The following is a 21,043-nucleotide window of genomic DNA, read 5'->3' as shown; positions in this document are numbered from 1 at the left end:
TACAGAATCACATGTTCTGCTGCTTTGCTATCCTATCCCCTCTCTGAGAGTATCTTTGTGAAATGCAGGTAAAAGTATGCAAGCAGAACAGTGCATCCAATCTTACCCATATAAGGATCAAAAAGTCTTTTTTACCCAGATTTTAAACAGACGAATGGTATTTGGAAAGTGCCTTACCTAAGTCTGGAGAAGATGTAATAAGCAGTCCAAAATAATGCAGGATGCTCCTAGCAGTAAGCACTTTCCCAGTCGTATTCTGCTGAAGGTCTCCTTGAAAATATCAATTTTTATGAAGTTCAGGTTCCCAGCGTGGCTGAGTAAAGATACTCAGTTTAGATGTGTCTGTCTTATAGACAGAGGAAAAGATTTTAAGATAGCTTTCATGGAGCTTTTTTCCATTTAAATTTTGTTTTTTACCATAAAAATAATATAATAATTTGATATGTCATAATGTATTAATAAACTCATATGTGTTACTGTGACAGTATTACCTGATGGTCAGTCAGAGCTCTCTGTTACTTTGTGGCTGAAGCATATTGTAAACCCTTAGTTGAAGAGACCTTACTTGACACAGTGTTATATATATTCCTGACATTCTGTATCAATTCTCTGATCTACAGGACAACCAGTGCCTCCACGTACACTGACTGAGGCCGGCACAATGGCAGTGTGCTATAGTGCTGCCTGGGATGCACGGGTCATTACTAGTGCTTGGTGGGTCTACCATCACCAGGTAACAGACTGGGTTTTCTATGGGTGAATCTACACTTAGAGAAATGCCTTGCCACTGCTTCTACTGACTGAAACGAATGGTAGCAACTTCACACATACATATTGGGACTTTCACTGCCATTGGGCTTACAGTCTCCCGGAAGAGGTGGTGGAGACCGAGACTGTGCCTGAATTCAAGAGGGCCTGGGATAGGCACATGGGATCTCTTAGAGAGAGAAAGAGATAATGGTTACTGCGGATGGGCAGACTAGATGGGCCATTTGGCCTTTATCTGCCGTCATGTTTCTATGTTTCTAAGAGAATTTAAAAAATAATAAAGTAAAATTCTGGAATCTCTCATGGCACAACACTGTGCCATGGCACACAGTTTGAGAGACACTGTCCTAAGGGTTGGATGTCGTGGTGGCCAAGACATCTAAGTAGATGATTTAAAAAAAAAAAAAAAAAAAAGTATACATCTTGTGATATTGCCAATTTTGAAAATGGCCATTTTCCGCCTCTGACTTTAGACATCTTACAAGAAACGACCAAAGTCTGATTTAAATATCCTATCGAAAATGGCCCTTCATGTCTCCACCATCTCTACCGGGAGATTATTCCACACGTCAACCACCCTTTCTTTAAAAAAAAGTATTTCCTTAGATTACTCCTGAGCCTATCACCTCGTCATCCTATGCCTTCTCATTCCGGAGCATCCTTTCAAATGAAAGAGACTAGCTTCATTCGCATTTATGCCATGTAGGTATTTAAACATCTCTATCATGTGTATCTCTTCTCTCCTGCCTTTCCTACAAAATATACACATTAAGATCTTTAAATCTATCCCCATTCACCTTATGACAAAGACAACTGAACTTTTTAGTAGCTTTTTTCTAGACCAACTCTGTCCTGTTTTATCTTTTTGAAGGTGCGGTGTCCAGAATTGTATACAGTATTCTAAATGAGGTCTCACAAGAGTCTTATACAGGGACATCAATGCCTCCTTTTTCCTACTGGCCATACCTCTCCCTATGACACCTAGCATCCTTCTAGCTTTCACTGTCACCTTTCCAACCTGTTTGGCCACCTTAAGATCATCACATACAATCACACCCAAGTCCCGCTCTTCTGTCATGCACATAAATTCTTCACCCCCTAAACTACCGTTCCCTCGGTTTTTTTGTAGCCCAAATGCATGACCTTGCATATCTTAGCATTAAATTTTAGCTGCCAAATTTCAGACCATTCTTCAAACTTCTCATGTTATTCACACCGTCAGGGGTGTCTACTCTATTGCAGATTTTGGTATCATCCGAAAATAGGCAAATCTTACCTGGCAGCCCTTCAGCAATACACTTATTAAAATGTTTAAAAGAACAGACCTAAGCATTGAACCTTGAGGCACATCACTGGTAACATCCCTTTCCTCAAAGCAAGCTCCATTGACCACTACTCTCTGTTCCTTTCCACTCAACCAGTTCTTGACCCAATCCGTCACTTCGGGACCCATACCAAGGGCACTCAGTTTATTGGACACCTAATTGTCACTGCAGCTGAAATCCAGTCAGTCTGCTTTAATGTTCTCTTTCCTCTCTCCTCAGGTATCAAAAACTGCTCCAACCGGAGAATATCTGACAACAGGAAGTTTCATGATTCGAGGTGAGAGCCTGATGCTGTAGAGTTTGGTACTGTAATTTCTAAGATAGATACCGTATTTTTCGCTCCATAAGACGCACCTCATCATAAGAAGCACCCCAGATTTAGAGAAGGAAAACAAGAAAAAAAACCCATTCTGAACCAAATTGTATACCCAACACCTTTAAATTCTATCCCAGCCCCTCGGTACCTTTAAATTCCCCCCCAAACAATCAATCATCATTTTTACATATGCCCCAGCACCTTTAAATTCTGTCCCAGCCCCCCCAATCAATCATCACTTTTACATACCCTCAGCACCTTTAAATTCCATCCCAGCACCTTTAAATTCCGATCCAACCTCCCCCCCAAATCAGTCATCACTTTCAATCCCAGCCCCCTGGCAGTACCTTTAAATTGTGGAGGTCGGACAGCTGCCTGCTGCTTGTTGGGGCCCGCAGTGGACAAGCAAACTAATGCCTGGGCCCATGACACTTCCTAATTGTGCTGGTCACTGGTGCTTCGCTGGACGGCTGCCTGCTGATTACCGGCATGTCAAGGCCAGCGGCGCAAAAGCGCGCTGCTGCGTGGGTGCGTGCTACTTCTGAATGGCTGCCTCAGTTCTTGTGACGTGCACCCACGCAGCAGTGTGCTTTTGTGCCGCTGGCCCCAACATGCCGGTAAATAGCAGGCAGCCGTCCAGTGAAGCACCAGCGACCGGCACAATTAGGAAGTGTCGCGGGCCCAGGCATTAGTGCGCTGCGGGTCCCAACAATCAGCAGGCAGCTGTCCACTGACCTCCACAATTTAAAGGTACTGCCCGGGGGGGGGGAATTGTGGTATATTCGCTTCATAATACGCACCCTTATTTCCACCCTCTTTTTTTTGGGAAAAAAAGTTCTTCTTATGGAGCAAAAAATACGGTAATCTCCATTATGTGTTAGCTACTTAGAGCATATAGGAAAGAAGGTAAATAAAGTATCAGTCCCATTAATTCATCAATGGATACTTCCTTTTCAAGGATTGAGGAAAAGCATTCAAGTTTCAAGTTTATTAAGTATTTGATTAATCGCTTACTCAAATATCTAAGCGATGAACAAATCATTCAATTTACAGATAATACAGGGGTTATAAAAGACAGATGGACACTGAACAAAACATATTAAATTATCGACTAACATAATAAACAGAAAAGGAAAACAAAGGGAAAGGCAGGGTAATGAAATACAATAATAATGATAGAAAGGAGGACGATTATGGTAAAAAACAATAGGAGGGAAATAAAAGAAGTAGCCTTATGAAAATAAGCAAAAATAGGCTGGGACTCCTAAATATCATAAGCGTCTCATGATTAGGTGTGTAGTGGGGAGAATGTTGAAGTTTTGATTTGTCTATATTCAGAAATTTTCTACTTTTAATCTTCCATTTTTTTTTTTTCAGGAAAAAAAAATTTTCTTCCTCCTTCCTATCTCATGATGGGGTTTGGCTTTCTATTTAAGGTATTTTCTGCTGATTTATGTTTTCTTAATAATGTTTGTTTCGGGGGGGGGGGTCTGGGTCTGTTCTGTAACTTTGTTAGTATAAATACTGAGCAGCACAGGACTGCACAAAGCTTAATACAGTGATATTTAATAGGATATATTCAAATCGAAAGCTTATAATATTCACCTTGGGTAACATGTATAATCCAGATTTTTATTTGCTTTTGGAAGAAACACTAACCTATGTGATTTGTTAAGCCCTAATGAACTGCGTCCTCTGGGAGAGGCAGAATCGGTGGCTCTGGTAGGGTAAGGTAAATGTGGGCGATGTACCATGTGTCAAATCATGATGGAAACCCGGATGTTTATACACCCCAAAACCATGCGCTCTTACCTCTTGAAAAGCAATACTACCTGCTTATTGGTTGGTGTTATATACATCATTCAGTGCCCTTGTGGCTTTTTCTATGTTTGACAAACCTCACGGGCTCTGAAGACCAGGTTACTGGAGCATCGTTCATGCCTGACCACTAAGCGAATGGATGGTGTCCCATTTTAATAATAATAATAATAATTTATTTTTTTATATACCGCCATACCAAAAAGGTTCAAAGCGGTTCACAACAGGAAAAGTTGGTACATACAGTGCAAATAGATAACATACAGATAAAACAGGCAGATATTAAAATACATCAATTAATGCATTAAGATATCAACCTATCAAACTGATGTGTTTTAACAGTTTTCTAAAATCAAAATAGGAAGTAGCCTCTTGCATAGTTTTTCCGGGCCACATATTCAATTTGGCAGCCTGAAATGAAAAAGTTCTCTCAACTCAGCTGAAGCATGATTTCTGGTCTTTGAAATGCTGTGTGTTAAAACACTGTCCTAAGCCTATCAGGAGGAGTGACTGGCGACGTCTCTTACGTCAGAAGGAACAACATTGGATTTTCCATCTGCAAACAGTGGAGCCCTTGGGCTTGAATGTACGAATCGAGTGGTCTGCCTTCTTCTGGTTTGTGTTAGTGGCAATGGATTGGCTGTTTAAGAGTGTGGACGGAGTTCTCTACAGTTCTTGCTGACAGCCGCTGGCGTCTTGAATCCCTGGTGCCATTCTGTGTGCAGTGTGTTTCTTGCAGTTTCTGCCTTTGCGTGGTGATACCAGCTTCTTATTGCTGAGACAAGATCCCTGACACAGTTCCGGCGAAACATGGAAGTTCCCTGTCGGGTCTTGTGCTAATGGCATTTGTTTAGCACGAAGTTGTGTACTCTAGGCTTTTGGGGATATTGGCAGCAACAGCAGCGTTCCACAGCAGCTAAGGGCCTGTTGTTTTTGTGGCATTTTTTGCCTTTGAGTACATACTGTGCCTTTGTGATATAGTGAATCCTTCCTTGCAATTATTGAATCAACTTTTTGCTTTATTTGAATGGAAGAAGAAACAGAAACAGCTGATCATCTGTATATGATTTCAGAAAGTGGAGTTTTTTTTACCCATCAAGCTCATCTGAGATTTTTTCTTTTTCATGTGTTCTTTTGTTCTTTGAATGATTGTGTGTACGATTGGCCTGTTTGTTTGTTCTTCCTTCTTATGTATTTAGCACAGTGTAGTTGTGTGACTGTAGGTGGGATTCTCTACTAGTGATTATAGAGTATGTATTGTAGCTGTTTGTAACATGTATAATCCCAATTCATGCCCGAGTAATTTCAACCAAGTAACAAATACACAGCACATTTTTATATATAACCAGTAAATTTTTACAGTGTGCTTGGAAAACTGTAATGACCCCATATTCATGTAACTTCAATAAGCTACAAGACCACTGTAGTACTAGAACTACTGATATTTCTTTTGCAAGAGTGAGATTATGGAATAATCTGATTTTACAATTGAGATTAGCTAAAGATATATTGCGTTTTAAAAAACTTTTTAAAACAGCTTTATTTGTTGAGGCTTTTTATGAGTAAATCAGAAATAGTAACTTAGGTATTTTCTCCACTTCTATATATATTCCTAATGCTTTTTCTTTTCAGTTTTAGTTTTGGAGGTTTTGGCATCTGCTAGGAGCACTATTTACACGCTATTATCCCAGGACAAGCAGGCAGCATATTCTCACATGTGGGTGACGTCATCCACGGAGCCCCAGCGCGGACAGCTTTTCAAGCAAACTTGATTGAAGTTTCAAGTTTGCACACTGCACCACGCATGTGTGTGCCTTCCTGATCCACTAGAGGGCGCATACCCTCCTCATGGTCCTCAGTTCTTAGTTTTCCGCTGAGCCAGAAAGACCCTGTCTCTCTTCTCTGCGTTCTTCTAAGTGCCTTTCTGGCACCGCGGCTTCTTTATTTTGTTAAGGAGTCGCTGTGCGTTTGTTAATTGATCGTGTATTTCTTTGTTTCAAAAAAAAAAAAAAAAAAAAAAAGGACTTTTTATTGTGTTTTTCCTCCGGCTGGGGCCTCAGCCATGCGGCTAGGCCTCATTTGCCTGCAGCTGTATTTTCTTCTTCCCTGGCCTCTCTCTGGGCTCACCTTGTGTGAGCAGAATGGCCGGGACCCTCTTCCTTCGTTGGAATCGGACTGTGCAGCTTCGATCCCCGGTAAGTTTTTCTTTCTTTCCTTCTTCTAGGTGCGTTACCTTGGTAACGCCACCGGCTGAGTCTCAGGCATTCCAGGCATCGAGTGCGATCGTGCCCGCCTCGACGAGACCTCCGATGCGTGCCTCCTTTCATGGGAATACTCTTCACGAGGTTGCCCTTATGGAGCGTACTGCTGCACCTTTCTTACCAGTTTCATTGGTACGGTGCCGACTTCTGAACCTCGACTTCGGTGTGCCTCGACGTCGACTGGGGCTTCGTGCCTCGACGTCGACTGAGGCTGCGTTCGTCGACGGAGGCTTTGTGCCTCGACGTCGACTGAGGTTTGGTGCCTCGACGTCGACCGAGGCTTTGTGCCTCGACGTCGACGGAGGCTTTGTGCCTCGACGTCGACGGAGGCTTTGTGCCTCGACGTCGACGGAGGCTTTGTGCCTCGACGTCGACGGAGGCTTTGTGCCTCGACGTCGACGGAGGCTTTGTGCCTCGACCTCGACGGAGGCTTTGTGCCTCGACCTCGACGGAGGCTTTGTGCCTCGACCTCGACGGAGGCTTTGTGCCTCGACCTCGACGGAGGCTTTGTGCCTCGACGGAGGCTTTGTGCCTCGACGGAGGCTTTGTGCCTCGACGGAGGCTTTGTGCCTCGACGTCGACTGAGGCTTTGTGCCTCGACGGAGGCTTTGTGCCTCGACGTCGACTGAGGCTTTGTGCCTCGACGGAGGCTTTGTGCCTCGACGTCGACTGAGGCTTCGTGCCTCGATGTCGACTGAGGCTTCGTGCCTCGACGTCGACTGAGGCTTCGTGCCTCGACGTCGGCTGAAGCTTCGTGCCTCGGCGTCGGCTGAGGTTTTTTTGCCTCGACGTCGACTGCGGCTTTGTGCCTAGACGTCGACTGGGGCTTTGTGCCTCGACGTCGACGGAGGCTTTGTGCCTCGACGTCGACGGCGGCTTTGTGCCTGGACGTCGACGGGGGCTTTGTACGTCGACGGAGGCTTTGTGCCTCGACGTCGACTGAGGCTTTGTGCCTCGACGTCGTCTGAGGCTTTGTGCCCCGACGTCGTCTGAGGCTTTGTGCCCCGACGTCGTCTAAGGCTTTGTGCCCCGACGTCGTCTGAGGCTTGTGCCTCGACGTCGACTGAGGCTTTGTGCCTCGACGTCGACGGAGGCTTTGTGCCTCGACGTCGACTGAGGTTTGGTGCCTCGACGTCGACCGAGGCTTTGTACCTCGACATCGACGGAGGCTTTGTGCCTCGACGTCGACTGAGGCTTTGTGCCTCGACGTCGTCTGAGGCTGTGTGCCTCGACATCGACGGAGGCCTTGTGCCTGGACGTCGACTGGGGCTTTGTGCCCCGACGTCGTCTGAGGCTTTGTGCCCCGACGTCGTCTAAGGCTTTGTGCCCCGACGTCGTCTGAGGCTTGTGCCTCGACGTCGACTGAGGCTTTGTGCCTCGACGTCGACTGAGGCTTTCTGCCTTGACGTCGCCGGAGGCTTGTGCCTCGAGGTCGACTGAGGTTTTGTGCCTCGCCGTCGACTGAGGCTTTCGGCCTTGACGTCGCCTGAGGCTTGTGCCTCGAGGTCGACTGAGGCTTTGTGCCTCGCCGTCGACTGAGGCTGTGTGCCTCGACGTCGACGACGTCGACTGAGGCTTGGTGCCTCGACGTCGTCTGAGGCTGGGTGCCTCGGCGTCGACTGAGGCTTGGTGCCTCGGCGTCGACTGAGGCTTGGTGCCTCGAAGTCGTCTGAGGCTTGGTGCCTCGACGTCGTCTGAGGCTTTGTATCTCGGCGGCGTCGGAGGCTTGGGCGCCGGCGTGACGTCTCCTGAGACTTGTGCCTCGACATCGTCTGAGGCTTTGTGCCTTGACGTCGACTGCGGCTGAGGTTTGCTGCCTCGATGTCAACCGGGGCTTGGTGTCTCGGCATCGATGGATGCTTTGTACCTTCGACGTCGGCTGAGCCGATTGCTCCGCGTCGCCTAATGCTTGTGCTTCGGCGTCGACTGAGGCTGGGGGGCCTCATCGTCGGCTGGCGACCGAGGCTTCGTACCTCGCCGTTAACTGAAGCTTTGTGACTGGGTGTCGCTTGGGGCTTTGTGCCCTTGGGTTGACTGTGGCCTTGTGCCTCGGAGTCGACTGGGGTTTTGGGCCTCGGCGTCGACTGCGGGTTTGCGCCCCGGTTTTGACAGGGGCTTCGTGCCTCGACTTCGTCTGTGGCTCTGTGCCTCGGCGTCTCCGGCTCCTATTTGGTTGTGGTGCGGAGTTTGGTTTCCTGGTGGAGACTCTCTCCCTGCTCCCGCTCTATTGCTCCCGCCATGCGTCATCTCGCTTGGGGCAGAGTGGGGCTGTGGACCCTCCAGGTTCGTCTCACCTCCTTTCCTTGCGTGAGTACTGCGTTCCTTGAGGCCTCTCTTGCCGAAGCCACTAACCACCTTTCAGACCGCGACCGGTCCTTCGCCTATCGGGACGCCTTCAGCTGAATCCCTTCTTCCTTGGTGGTTTTGACTCTTTCTCCGGAGGGGCCCTCCGGATACCTTTCTTGGGTTATCTCGGCCTCCTGCGCGGCAGTCGCTATAGCTGCAGCGGCTTCGGGTTGGGGTCCAGCCGGCTTCGGCGACTCCTGGCCGTCTTTTGGACTATTCTCGCATAGCCTCCGGGCTGCTCTCTTCTGGGGATTCCTCCCCTCCCTTCGGGAGGGGTGTCACCGTGTCTCCGCACTGGGAGTTTAGCCTCGCCTCTGTCGGTTGGGCTTTCCCATCCTCCGGGCTACGTCTGGTCCGGGCCCTTCGGGACCTGCACTAGTTTCTGATCTGGGAGCGTTTCAGTCTCTGTCCGCCCCGGTCTCGGGAGTCCGTCTGGGCGGACCTGGACCCAGTTTGTCTGCGCTCCTTCTTGTCTCGACCTCATGGAGAGGGCCTTGTCTGTTTATACCGGACGATGGTCCCTCTGTCCTCGGTCCGCCTCCGGTCTTTTCGGCCACTGCCTCGGCAGGCCGCCTGTCTGCGCCTGAGTCAGCTGGTGACTCAGCGGTTTTCGACCTCGGCCGAGCTGATGCTTTGGGATCTTGGGTCTCCACGGTTCATGTCCCGATGTTCGCCTGGTTTCCTCTTCGTGTTCCCCACTGCACCCGAGCTTTTCAGTGATGGCAGGATAGGGATCCCGCTTCCCAGCGCTTGGATCGGATTCTTTGGTCGGGTGAGGACCGTCGCAGCCACATCAATCTGCTGCAGCTCCGGGCCATTTTCAATGCCGGGACGGATTTTCGTTATTGGTCGATGGATTGCGGGGTCCTGGTGAGTCCCGTCATCCCGGGGGCGATGTATCCTGTGACCAAGCCAGGGTGGACAAGGTTCCCTGTTACTTTGCAGGCGAGCCCTTCGTCTTTGGCAGGGGGCGTCACCCCGCTACTTCTTTCTTTGGGCGGTGTGTTTTCGGGGCGTGCAGCATTGTCTGGTGGACACGTTGCGTCACCCCTTTTTAGCCGCATGAATGGTCGCTCCATTCTCAGACTCTGCGGCATGTGGTTGCCTGGTGGGGAACCCCACAGGTAGTTCTGTTCGCTTTGCCCCTCTCTCACTGGTTGCCTCGATCTTGCTCGAGGATGTTCTCCCAGGGTTCGCATCGAGGTGGATGCTTTCCTTCTCGATTGGATGGGCAGGTTCCTCTATGGGTTCCCTTCCCTTACTTTGTTACTCCTCCTGTCGGTCTGCGCCACCATGATCTTGATGGCTCCTCGGTGGCCCTGGCAGCTGCGGTTCTCCCGGCTCCTCCAGCTTGTCAGGGAGCCTCTGTTCCTACCTCTGTTCACTTCTCTGCTGTCTCAGAGTTGAGGTTTCTATTGCATTCCATTCTGCAGTCTCTACTCTTATCAGCTTCGTTCCTCGCAACGTGCCTCCCTCCTTCTGTTTCAAGTCGGTGGGGGTGTTTTCGAGGCCTCTCGAAAGATCTCCACTCGGCAATGCTATTCCCAGAAATGGTCCTGATTTGCTGCGTGGTGTGCTGAGCACCGCATGGATCCGCTCTCTGTCTCCTTGCCTTCAGTGCTGGTTTATCTGTTTCTCTTGTCTCGGTCTGGTCTCGAATTGACATCTATTCGAGCCCACCTCTGTGCTTTTGCTGCCGGTCATCGGCCGCTTGATGGGACGCTGCTCTCCGTCCATCCGACGGTTCCCCGCTTTATGAAGGATCTCTTCAATGTACATCCTCCGCTCAAAGCCCCTCCGGTGGTATGGGATCTTTGTGTGTCCTGACTCAGTTGGTGCTACCTCTATTGATTCCATTGCTAGAGCTCTTTGAATTATTTCACCAGGCAGGTGGTATTCCTGGTTGCTCTCACATCTGCTCGCGAGTCAGTGAGCTACAAGCTTTGCTTGCGGACCCGTCTTTTCCTGTATTTTTTCATGCACGGTGGTTCTGTGTACTCAACCCCAGTTCTTGCCCAAGGTGGTTTCGGACTTTCCGCTCCCTCATTTCATTGTTCTTCTGGTCTCTTTCCTGTAGCCCCACTCGCCTCCGGGCGAGGTGGCGCTTTACACACTTGACTGTAAGAGGGCGTTGACTTTTTATCTTCAACGCGCTCAGTCTCCTCAGACGGTTCCTCAATTGTTTTTGTCCCTCGACCCTAATCGGTTGGGACGCCCAGTTCCAAGCGCAACTTGTCCAACTGGTTGGTGCTTGTATTTCCTTTTGCTACGCTCAGGCTGGTCTCGAGCTGCATGGTCAAGTTGCCGGACATATGTCCGAGCGATGGCGGCTTCTGTAGCTTTCCTCAGGTCGACGCCTATCGAGGAGATTTGCAAGGCTGCCCCTTGGTCTTCGGTTCATACTTTCACCTCCCACTACTGCCTGGATACTCTGTCCAGGAGCGATGGCCGGTTTGGCCAGTCGGTTTTGAGTAATCTGTTTTCTTGAATTGCCAACTTCCCTCCATCCCTTTTTTGGTTAGCTTGGAGGTCACCCACATGTGAGAATATGCTGCCTGCTTGTCCTGGGATAAAGCACAGTTACTTACCGTAACAGGTGTTATCCAGGGACAGCAGGCAGATATTCTCACAACCCGCCCGCCTCCCCGAGGTTGGCTTCTTTGCTAGCTATCTGAACTGAGGACCATGAGGAGGGTATGCGCCCTCTAGTGGATCAGGAAGGCACACACATGCGTGGTGCAGTGTGCAAACTTGAAACTTCAATCAAGTTTGCTTGAAAAGCTGTCCGCGCTGGGGCTCCGTGGATGACGTCACCCACATGTGAGAATATCTGCCTGCTGTCCCTGGATAACACCTGTTACGGTAAGTAACTGTGCTTTTTTGGAGCAGGCTTGTTTTTACATTGTAACATAGTAAATGGCGGCAGATAAAGACCCGAGTGGTTCATCCAATCTGCCCAACCATACATGCTCCATAAATTAATTATTTAGTTTAAATGGTCCTTTTTCTTAAGATATTTCTGGACCAGAGCCATGCCCGGTAGTGTGCTTAGGTTCCATCTACTGGAGTCTCCATTAGAGAATGACACGGTGGCGGTTTACCCGCGGCTACTGCGTTTAGCCGCGGGTAACCCGCCAAAAACGGGGAATGAAAATTAGCAGCCTCTGCGGGGACGGGGACAAGGCCATCACCGCCCCGTGGAGCGGTGAATGGTCTTGTCACCGCAGTGAGGCATAAAGGATCGTGCGGTCCCCGCAGCTCCCACCCGCCCACCCGCACGCTGGCTCGATCGTTTAACCAGCTTCCTCTCTCCACCTCACCTTAGTTTGTCGGCTTTCTTTTTCGGCGACCGGAACACTTTCAAAAGAGCCGCGCACGCGCGGCTGCTCAGTATTCAATCTTCTGCTCTGACCCAACCGGAAACAGGAAGTTGCAGCAGAGCAGAAGATTGAACTTTGAGCAACCGCGCATGCGCGGCTCTTTGAAAGCGTGCCGGTCGCCGAAAAAGAAAACCAGCAAACTAAGGAGAGCTGGAGAGCAGTAGCATACCAAGGGGGGGGGGTGGGAGGGGCGAAAAAGGTAATGGCGCCAGGCCTTGGAGCACCGAGGCAGACCGCTTCTCCCCCCCTCCCAGCCAAACCCCCGCTGACCCTCCTATCTCTCCCCCCCAAGTGAACCTTTCCGACCCTCCCAGTGAAAGCAGCAAACCTCCCTCCAGTAGTGTCGGCTTTCTCCTCCCTCTGCCGCATCACTGATGACGTCATCAGTGAAGCGGCAGAGGGAGGAGAAAGCCGCGAAGGAGGTTTGCTGCTCTCGTTGGGAGGGTCGGAAAGGTTCACGGGGGGGGGGGGAGATAGGGTCAGCGGGGGTTCGGCTGGGAGGGGGGGAGAAGCGGTCTGCCTCAGTGCTCCATTACATTCTTCGGGCAGCAACAGCATTTACAATTCGCTGCTGTTGACGGCTTCAGGCCTTGTTCTCTGCCGGGTCCTGCCTACTTCCTGTTTTCATGAAGACAGGACCCGACAGAGAGGAAGGCCTGAAGCGGGCAACAGCAGTGAATTGTGAATGCTGCTGCTTCCCGATGAAGTTCAGGACATAAGGACATCGGGGTAGGAGCATGGAGAAATCGGCTGCTGGCTTGGGGATGAGGGTAGGGAAAGAATCGTGGAAGTGGAGAAATTGGCACGATGGCTTTGTGGGGGCTAGTGGGAGAGAGAAAGAAAGGAAAAAATAAAGAGGGGGGGCCAGGGGGAGAGAGAGAAAGAAAGCAGAAATAAAGAGGGGTCAGGGGGAGAGAGAAAGAAAGGCAGAAAGAAAGAGGGGACCAAGGGGAGAGAGAAAGAAAGGCAGAAAGAAAGAGGAGGGCCAGGAGGAGAGAGAAATAAAGAGGGAGGCCAGGGGAAGAGAGAAAGAAAGGCAGAAATAAAGAGGGGGCCAGAGGGAGAGAGAAAGAAAGGCAGGAATAAAGAGGGGGTCAAGGGGGAGAGAAAGAAAGGCAGAAAGAAAGAGGAGGGCCAGGGGGAGAGAGAAATAAAGAGGGGAGCCAGGGGGAGAGAGAAAGAAAGAGGGGGGGGGGGCAGGAGAAGAAAGAAGAAGAACCAGAAGAAGGACCAGAGACTCATGAAATCACCAGACAAAAAGGTAGGAAAAATGATTTCATTTTCAACTTAGTGATCAAAATGTGTCCGTTTTGAGAATTTATATCTGCTGTCTATATTTTGCACTATGGCCCCCTTTTACTAAAATGCAATAGCGGTTTTTAGCGCAGGGAGCCTATGAGCGTCGAGAGCAGCGTGGGGCATTCAGCGCTACTCCCTGCGCTAAAAACCGCTATCGCAGTTTAGTAAAAAGGGAGGGGGAATATTTGTCTATTTTTGTATAGTTGTTACTGAGGTGACATTGCATAAAGTCATCTGCCTTGACCTCTTTGAAAACCCGCGGAATATAAATGATAATTAACATTTTCTCTGCGTACAGCGTGCTTTGTGTTTTTAAAATTTTATTGTTGGTAGATCATTTTGACTTGGCCACAAAGGTAAGGGGGAGGGAGGGAGGGGAGCTGCTGAAAGACATTTAGTAATCCTTGTAGGCTTGACTGTGCAGGGAATTATTTTTGTAAAATCATGTTTTGTTATGTGACTGGCATTATCTAGACTTTAATTTCTATGAATGAATAGAATGAAAATGATATAAAATTACTTGCTTGCGGGGACCGCGTGTTCTGGCTCACACAAGGAAGGAGCGGGTGAAAGGGAAAAAGTTTCACTTCCTTGGAAATAGATTCTGAAGTGACCTCATCAAAGAAGACCAGCACCAAATGTACAAGAAATCCCTTAAACAATGTCAAAAGAGCCCAAAATAGAAAACTGCTACTGCCTTGAGACTCTATTATTGAAGGAATCAACTTGAAATCACAGAAGAGACAGGAAAAGGTTAAATGCCTCATGGAATCCTCAGGTACAAAACACAAACCAAATTGTGAATGAAATCAGAGCAGACAGTAAGAATTATAAAATTGATGTCATTATCCATCTGAAAAAAAAGGCGTACTAGAAATAATGCCTCAGCAATACAATTTTCAGAAGTTCTATTTGCTCATGGTAAGGGAGAAGAGAGACTGCTAGTGATGGTGGGGGGACTGATAGAAGATATGAAAGAAGGGTGGTAGAAAGGAACAGATGGTAAAGGAGGTAGGGAAGGGTGGTGGTGGAAAGGAATAGAACAGACATTGAAAGAGGGTAGAGAGGAACAGATCCTGAAGGGAAATGTGGAAGGCAGAGTGGGGAGAAGATGCTGGAAGGGAAGAAGACAGATGCCAGACTATGGGGGAGCGGAGGGAAGAAGATGGGTGCTAGACGGGGACGGTGACGGGGCGGTGAATGGGATGGCAGTGGCGGTGACGGGGCGGTGAAAGGGATGGCGGTGACGGTGACGAGGCGGTGAAGGGAATGGCGGAGACAGGGCGGTGCAGAGGATGGTGGGCCGGGGACGGTGCAGTGACGGGGACAGATTTTTTCCCCGTGTCATTCTCTAGTCTCCATCAAAGCTTACTCCAGCCCATCTTAACCATCCCAGCCATCAAAGCCCTCCCCAGCCCATCCTCAACTGAATGTCTATATACAGGACACAGGCTGTGCAAGCCTGCCCAGTACTGGCCTTAGTTCCTTCAATGTGTACACATTATTTTCTGGTTAGAGATCTTCTGTGTTCATCCCATGCTTGTTTGAACTGTCACCATTTTCTTCACCACCTCCTTCAGGAGCGCATTCCACACATCAACCACCCTCTCTGTAAAGAAGAATTTCCTAACATTGCTCTTGAATCTACCACCCCTCAACCTCAAATTGTGCCCTCTGGTTTTACCATTTTCCTTTCTCTGGAATAGATTTTGTTCAACGTTAATGCCTTTCAAGTATTTGAACGTCTGCATCATATCTCCCCTGTCCCTTTTGATTAATACTGATTTCAATTACCTCCAACATTGACTGGTTAAATGTTATATCAGGGAGTGCTAGAGAAGTAAAATTCCTAGATGTCATAAATGACTGCTTCTTGGAGCAAGTGGTTGGGGAACCGACAAGAGGGGGAGCTATTTTAGATTTGGTCCTTAGTGGAATGTAGTCGGTGAGCTCTTTTACCAAGTAATGTGAGGTGCCTCTATAAACTGACTTGTATACTAACTACCCAAATTAGTTTAAACATGCAGCAAACCTTGACCATAAGTCAGTGAAATTCACATAAAGCAGGTGAGGCCTTGAAGTACATTTCAGACTATTGTATATTAGAGACTGCTGCAAGCACAGCTGAGGAATTTAATTCCAGATGGTTCCATCTTTACATATCTAACTTCAAACATTTGTTCATTAGACTTTTGTTTCCTCTCCATTTTTAAGCATGCATGGAATAACCCAGTGTTTCTTGACTGTGTCCTGGAATACCCCCTTGCCAGTCAAGTTTTCAGGATAACCACAATGAATATGCATAAACTTGATTTGCATACATTGCCTCCATTATATGCTAATTTCTTTCATTCATATTCATTGTGGATATCCTGAAAATCTGACTGGCAAGGGGGTACTCCAAGATTGAGTTAAGAGACACTGGAATAACCAAGCTCATGTTCTTGTTGTAGGTGGATGAACTTTGTGTTGAGAGACACAGAGGTGAAAGAAGAATGAAAATGCAGGATGAGGACATGGAGAGTGTGACCAGCAGTGCCACAGAGCTGCTCTCTGAGGACCTGGAACTTTTAGGTATTGTCCGTCTGTTCTGTGGAAAGGGCACATTATAGGCGAGAATTCTATAAATGGTGGTAAAGTTATCAGCAAAAAACTGGGCGCTAAAATAGTATACTATAACAGCAGAGTTCTTGTACAATCCCACTTTATTCTGAGACCAGTGGGTTATATTTCTCTACCCTCCAGGACTTTGTAGGAAGCCTCAGAATTTCCGAGGTAACCTTTTTTTTCTCCTAAAAGGGGAAAAGGTTAACTTGAATATAAAACTGAGGGTTTATATTCAAGTGCTCTGCCTTGCCAGGTTCTGCATCCAGCCCTCCTCCCTCCCTGCCCTTCTGGGCTCTCCACCCATCCCCCCTCCCTCCCCTGCCCTGCCAGACTCTGCATCCTGTCCCTACTCCCTCCCTCCCCTGATGCCTTGCAGGCCTTTTTCCGGGCCTTGGTGGTCTAGCAGTGAGCCAGGACAGGAGGGATCCCTTCTACCTCCTTTCCCAGCTGACTCTAACACATCCCACCTCCCTCCTGCCTCCCAGACCTCTAGAATGCCTACTTTGAAAGCCCTGGTGGTCTAGCGGTGAACCAGAGCAGGAGCAATCTTCCTAAGCTCCTGCCCCTTGTGAACCGCTATCTGAAATGGCTGGATGTTTTAGAGTTGGCCGAGACAGGAGGTGGGAGGGATCCCTCCTCTCTTGGTTTACCGCTGGCCCACCAAGGCTTACAGCAGGCTCGGGGGAGACCTGCAGCAAGTCCAGGATGGGGGCAGATGGGCACTGACTCGAATATAAACTGAGACCTCCATTTTTGGGCCCAAAAATCTCTGTTTATATTCGAGTATATGTGGTACTTGAAAAATTCTATAAAATAAGATGTTTCAATAAATTTTTTTTGGTTTTAAATTTTTATTGATTTTTTCTTCATATAACAACAAGTGTGTCATAAAGTTTCATACAATTATCTTAAGTATACACTTGATATATCTATAACATATTGTACATACAATATATCTTATATAATCCTTACTATAATTAGACATATAAAAAATTTTTAATAATGTTATCAACTAAATTTTTTAAAACTGAATATGGGGCGCTTAGTATAGATTAGGGGTGTAAGTCAGTTATGTGCATAAATGATAATTAGTGCTTGTTAACACCAGTGATTGGTGCTTATCTCCAACTAGGTGCCAATTTAGTTCTAATTAGCTAATTATGCTACGCAAGTAACTGACCCTATTCTATAACGGCACGTTCAATTTTGCGCCTAATGTTAGGCGCCATTTATCAAATTTGGGAGTATGTCTCTCACTTTTGAAAGGGGACAAATGTAGATGTTAGTAACCAGCTTTTATTTTTTTTCAGCAGCGCCAGAAGGAGAAGACAGTAGCAGTGAAGAAGAAACACCAAATGTAAGAATGACAGAGTCCAATAGGGACCTTCAAGAGGAAACAGAAGAAATGATCACTGAAGAAGTAGAATCTCAGACCCATGAGGAGTCCTCATCGGCGGAAGAGGGGGAAGATGCCCAAGCCTGCCAAGAGACAGCAGATCCAGAAAATGAAGGGGAGCCGAGCTATCCAGACACAGTCATTGATCTGTCTCACCTTCAAACACAAAGGTAAAGTTATACCCCATACTACTCTGTATACTACTACATAAGCACCAACATTTCAAAATGATTGGGAGGGGGGATCTAATACAATACAAATTGCCCCCACACAGTGAAGGAGCTTGATCAATTTTGGGAATGCTTGGCAGTCATCAGCACTTACAGAGCTGGCTCCTATATGATCAATAATTGCCTTTCTCAATTATAATAGTATGAAGTGGTTTGTATACTGCAATCCAAATAAATTATGCTACAATCAATCATTGACAAAAACAAAGATTGGATTAATAGTTGAAAATGAAGTTGATCAAAGTACTTTCTAATTCTCCTCAACTTCCAGAACAACCCAAAAGATTTTTTTTTTATCAGTAAATTGACATGAGGTTCCAATGACAGATTATTATCAATCCCTGGTATAGGGAAATCAATTTTTTCAATTCCAGCTTAAAGCAAATCTGCAACCAAATGTTCTTACTTGGTAACCAAAACCAGTTGCCCCTAAGCAGCTCTGTAGGCCCCCCCCTTCCTTCCTCTTGCCTCCAAACAGAAGCATTCTCATTCCCAGTCCCCCTTCTAGAATTTCCCCCCTCCACCAGTAGGTCCTTCCAGGCATACCTTATGATCACTAGTGATCTAATGGTGCAGTCATGACAGAAGCCATTTCCAGTCACTCATGCCCATGCTGGCTCCATTGTGAGACTGTTACTTTTTGACAAAGGAGCCGGCATGGTTGGAGTGGCTAGGGATCACTCTTGCCCAGACTATACCACTAGACCACCAAAGATCATAAGGTTAGCCTGGGTGGGGATCCAGGAAGAGGGCTCCTGCTGTTTGAGGGACACAACAACATTGTTTTAGAGACACAGCACTGTTCCTGTTCCAGTTTCAGCCGAAAACATACTGGCAGTTTCGGCCAGAACTGAAAGAAGCCAATTTCAGCACAGAAACTGAAATAGAAATTTGGTGCTGAAACTGAAATTCAATCAGCCTCTAATCCTTGGTTTATTTTATGGTAGAACTGTTAGTAGACTCTAAAGGAACAAATTCTCTTCAGATAAGCTTGTTGCCACAGAAGTCTCTTTCACAGAGATCTAGCTTTTTGGCAAGGTTCCACTGAGTCTGAGAGAATAAACACTGAAAGGAATTTCTGATTGAGGCTCTTGTAGTCACATTGCATATCCCTTGAATTCCAATCTGCAGAGATTAGTGTGTTACTTGTGATATATAACTGTAAGGAAACCTTCCCTTTATGTCTTCACAGATCTTTTCAGACAACTGTTCTGAAGGAGCCGACTTCTAACCAGGTGAGGTACCTGCTATGTACTGTATGGAGTCTACTTTATTGACAGAATCCCTCCGATATTCAGGCTGCAGGAGATCACCGACAATCTCCTGCGGTCCATGGTGATACCGGAAATTCAGTGCTAGTGCTGTGTCTGGTGGTCGGCATAGAATATCCAGTCTATCTTTAGCTGTCCAAGACATAGCCCGCTGGGCAAATATTCAGCAGCTGGCTGGTTAAGTCTTAATGGCCAAAGATAGACCACCCTTTTAGGTTTCTCTATCTGGCTACCAATGTTAACCGGCGAATCACTGAATATTGGCAGTGACCAGCTATGTCATGCAACATAGCCAGTCACCGGCTAATCCGCTGAGCCGGATATTTAACAGGAGATAGATAGCCTTCCATCTTCCATTAAATATTGCCGGATAAATGGCTATGTGTTATTTTGTTGGCCAGGATCCATTCCCAGCTGGCTAATTAGTGCAGTATTTCAGGCCCAATTAAAAAAAAACAGTTTTATGGCTTTTTATTCTTTCCAATCCAATCAAAGTTGGAAAGAATTATACAAAAGGGGTCTAGAATATCTGTCCATCTGCCTGTTTGTTTGGGGTCAAATTAATTCTCTGAAAATTTAATGAAATGTGATGAAACCTGGCATATGGCAAAAATTGGTAAAAAGACACAATCATTTAAAAAGTGGGCCAAATCAGACCAGGAAAATCAGAGAAATGAGCCCTCCTAAAGATGGCCCAATGCATTTCTATGTCAGAAAGAGACCCAGCTTGTATAGCATAGAAACTTACATATAGTGAAACATAGCTATTAGGGAATACCTCTCAAACTGCTTTATCCCTGATTTCTGCCTCACAACCACACCCCAAAAGCTATCTTCAGCAACTTACCCCAACTGCCCACCCTGTAAATCTCCCATCACCTCCACAAACTACCCTGTAATCTTTCCCACTCCAAAAACCTATGCCCTCACAACTAACTAGCCATCCTGCAAAGTAACCTAGTCCTCCAAAACTACCCCCAGCTGCTCCACCACCCCACAAATTTCCCCTTTCCAAAAACGACTCCCTGCAGCTGCCCCACTCCAAAAACTATCCATATAAATAATCCATCACTCCACCAACTGCCTCACACCCCAAAAATACCTCATGCCAACTGCCACGCCACCCTGCAAACTGTTCTTACTCCCCAAAATAGTCTTCACCACAACTGCACCGCCACTTGAAAGAGACAGTGAAAAACTTCTGGATTTATTTATTTTAAATTATTTATAACCCGCTTATCCACAAATCTAAGCGAGGAACAAAAATCACATACAAAACCACACGAAATAATACAGACAAGTACAAAACAGCAAAGGAGAAACAGGATTAAAAAAAAAAAAGAACTACCCTAACTCAAACTGTCACATGGCTCGCACCAAAAAAGCGCTCAAACAACACAGTTGTTTAAAAGTATGGCACATGAATCTATACTGATTGAGTTCACTTGTCATATCCAAGAGCTGGTTAAGTGGTTTAATATTATTTTGTACAAATAGTTGAAATGAATCAGAGAATCTATACAAATCTTTGCAAATGAAGTAATGATTTCATTATGATATCTTGACAAGAGAAGAAATTGAGTCATGAACTCTTGTTACTCTTAAGGTGGGTGATAAAAGCTTTAACAAAATGTTCATTTTTTTCTCAGAATTGCCCCCTCCCCAACTACTACTCCCCCTTGCAAACTGTCCCATTACTCCCAGCAATCCCCAAAGATACAACAAACATACACACAGGGTTGGAAGGGTTGGAAAGAATTCCCTGAGCTATGTTCAACATGCTTTCCCCACTTCATTTCTTTTCATTTGTTATGCAAAGCTACTGTTTCCTGAAGATATAAATTGGAATATTGTTAAGACTATTAACATAACTTCTGTTTCAATTAGAGTGAAAACAAGGCAGATGGCCGAAGACACATTTCCGCCAAGGAGAGAAGGTGAGACATTCTTAGCCCTGGTCCTCCAGATGAAATCTTAACATTTTCCTCTGATTCTCTTGTAAATAGGTTGACTCTTCTCCATAATA

General features: G+C 46.9%; 1 protein-coding gene across 3 annotated transcripts in view; it reads left to right on the top strand.

Annotated features, from left to right (window-relative positions):
- The window catches only part of NEMF (nuclear export mediator factor), a 137,193-nt gene that overhangs the window by 96,827 nt on the left and 19,323 nt on the right, over positions 1-21,043 (top strand). For 2 of the 3 annotated variants that reach the window (XM_033951340.1, XM_033951338.1), the window contains exons 19-25: positions 621-733; positions 2,313-2,370; positions 3,787-3,845; positions 15,967-16,087; positions 17,431-17,686; positions 18,939-18,981; positions 20,905-20,954. In XM_033951340.1, coding sequence (XP_033807231.1) covers positions 621-733; positions 2,313-2,370; positions 3,787-3,845; positions 15,967-16,087; positions 17,431-17,686; positions 18,939-18,981; positions 20,905-20,954 — 700 coding nt within the window. The remainder of the gene's footprint in view (positions 1-620; positions 734-2,312; positions 2,371-3,786; positions 3,846-15,966; positions 16,088-17,430; positions 17,687-18,938; positions 18,982-20,904; positions 20,955-21,043) is intronic. The other variant, XM_033951339.1, reaches the window with a different exon arrangement.

This window comes from Geotrypetes seraphini, chromosome 7, assembly GCF_902459505.1.
Source record: "Geotrypetes seraphini chromosome 7, aGeoSer1.1, whole genome shotgun sequence".
NCBI lineage: Eukaryota > Metazoa > Chordata > Amphibia > Gymnophiona > Dermophiidae > Geotrypetes > Geotrypetes seraphini.
The sequence above is the reverse complement of the archived record's forward strand: the minus strand, read 5'-3'. Positions and strand labels throughout refer to the sequence as shown.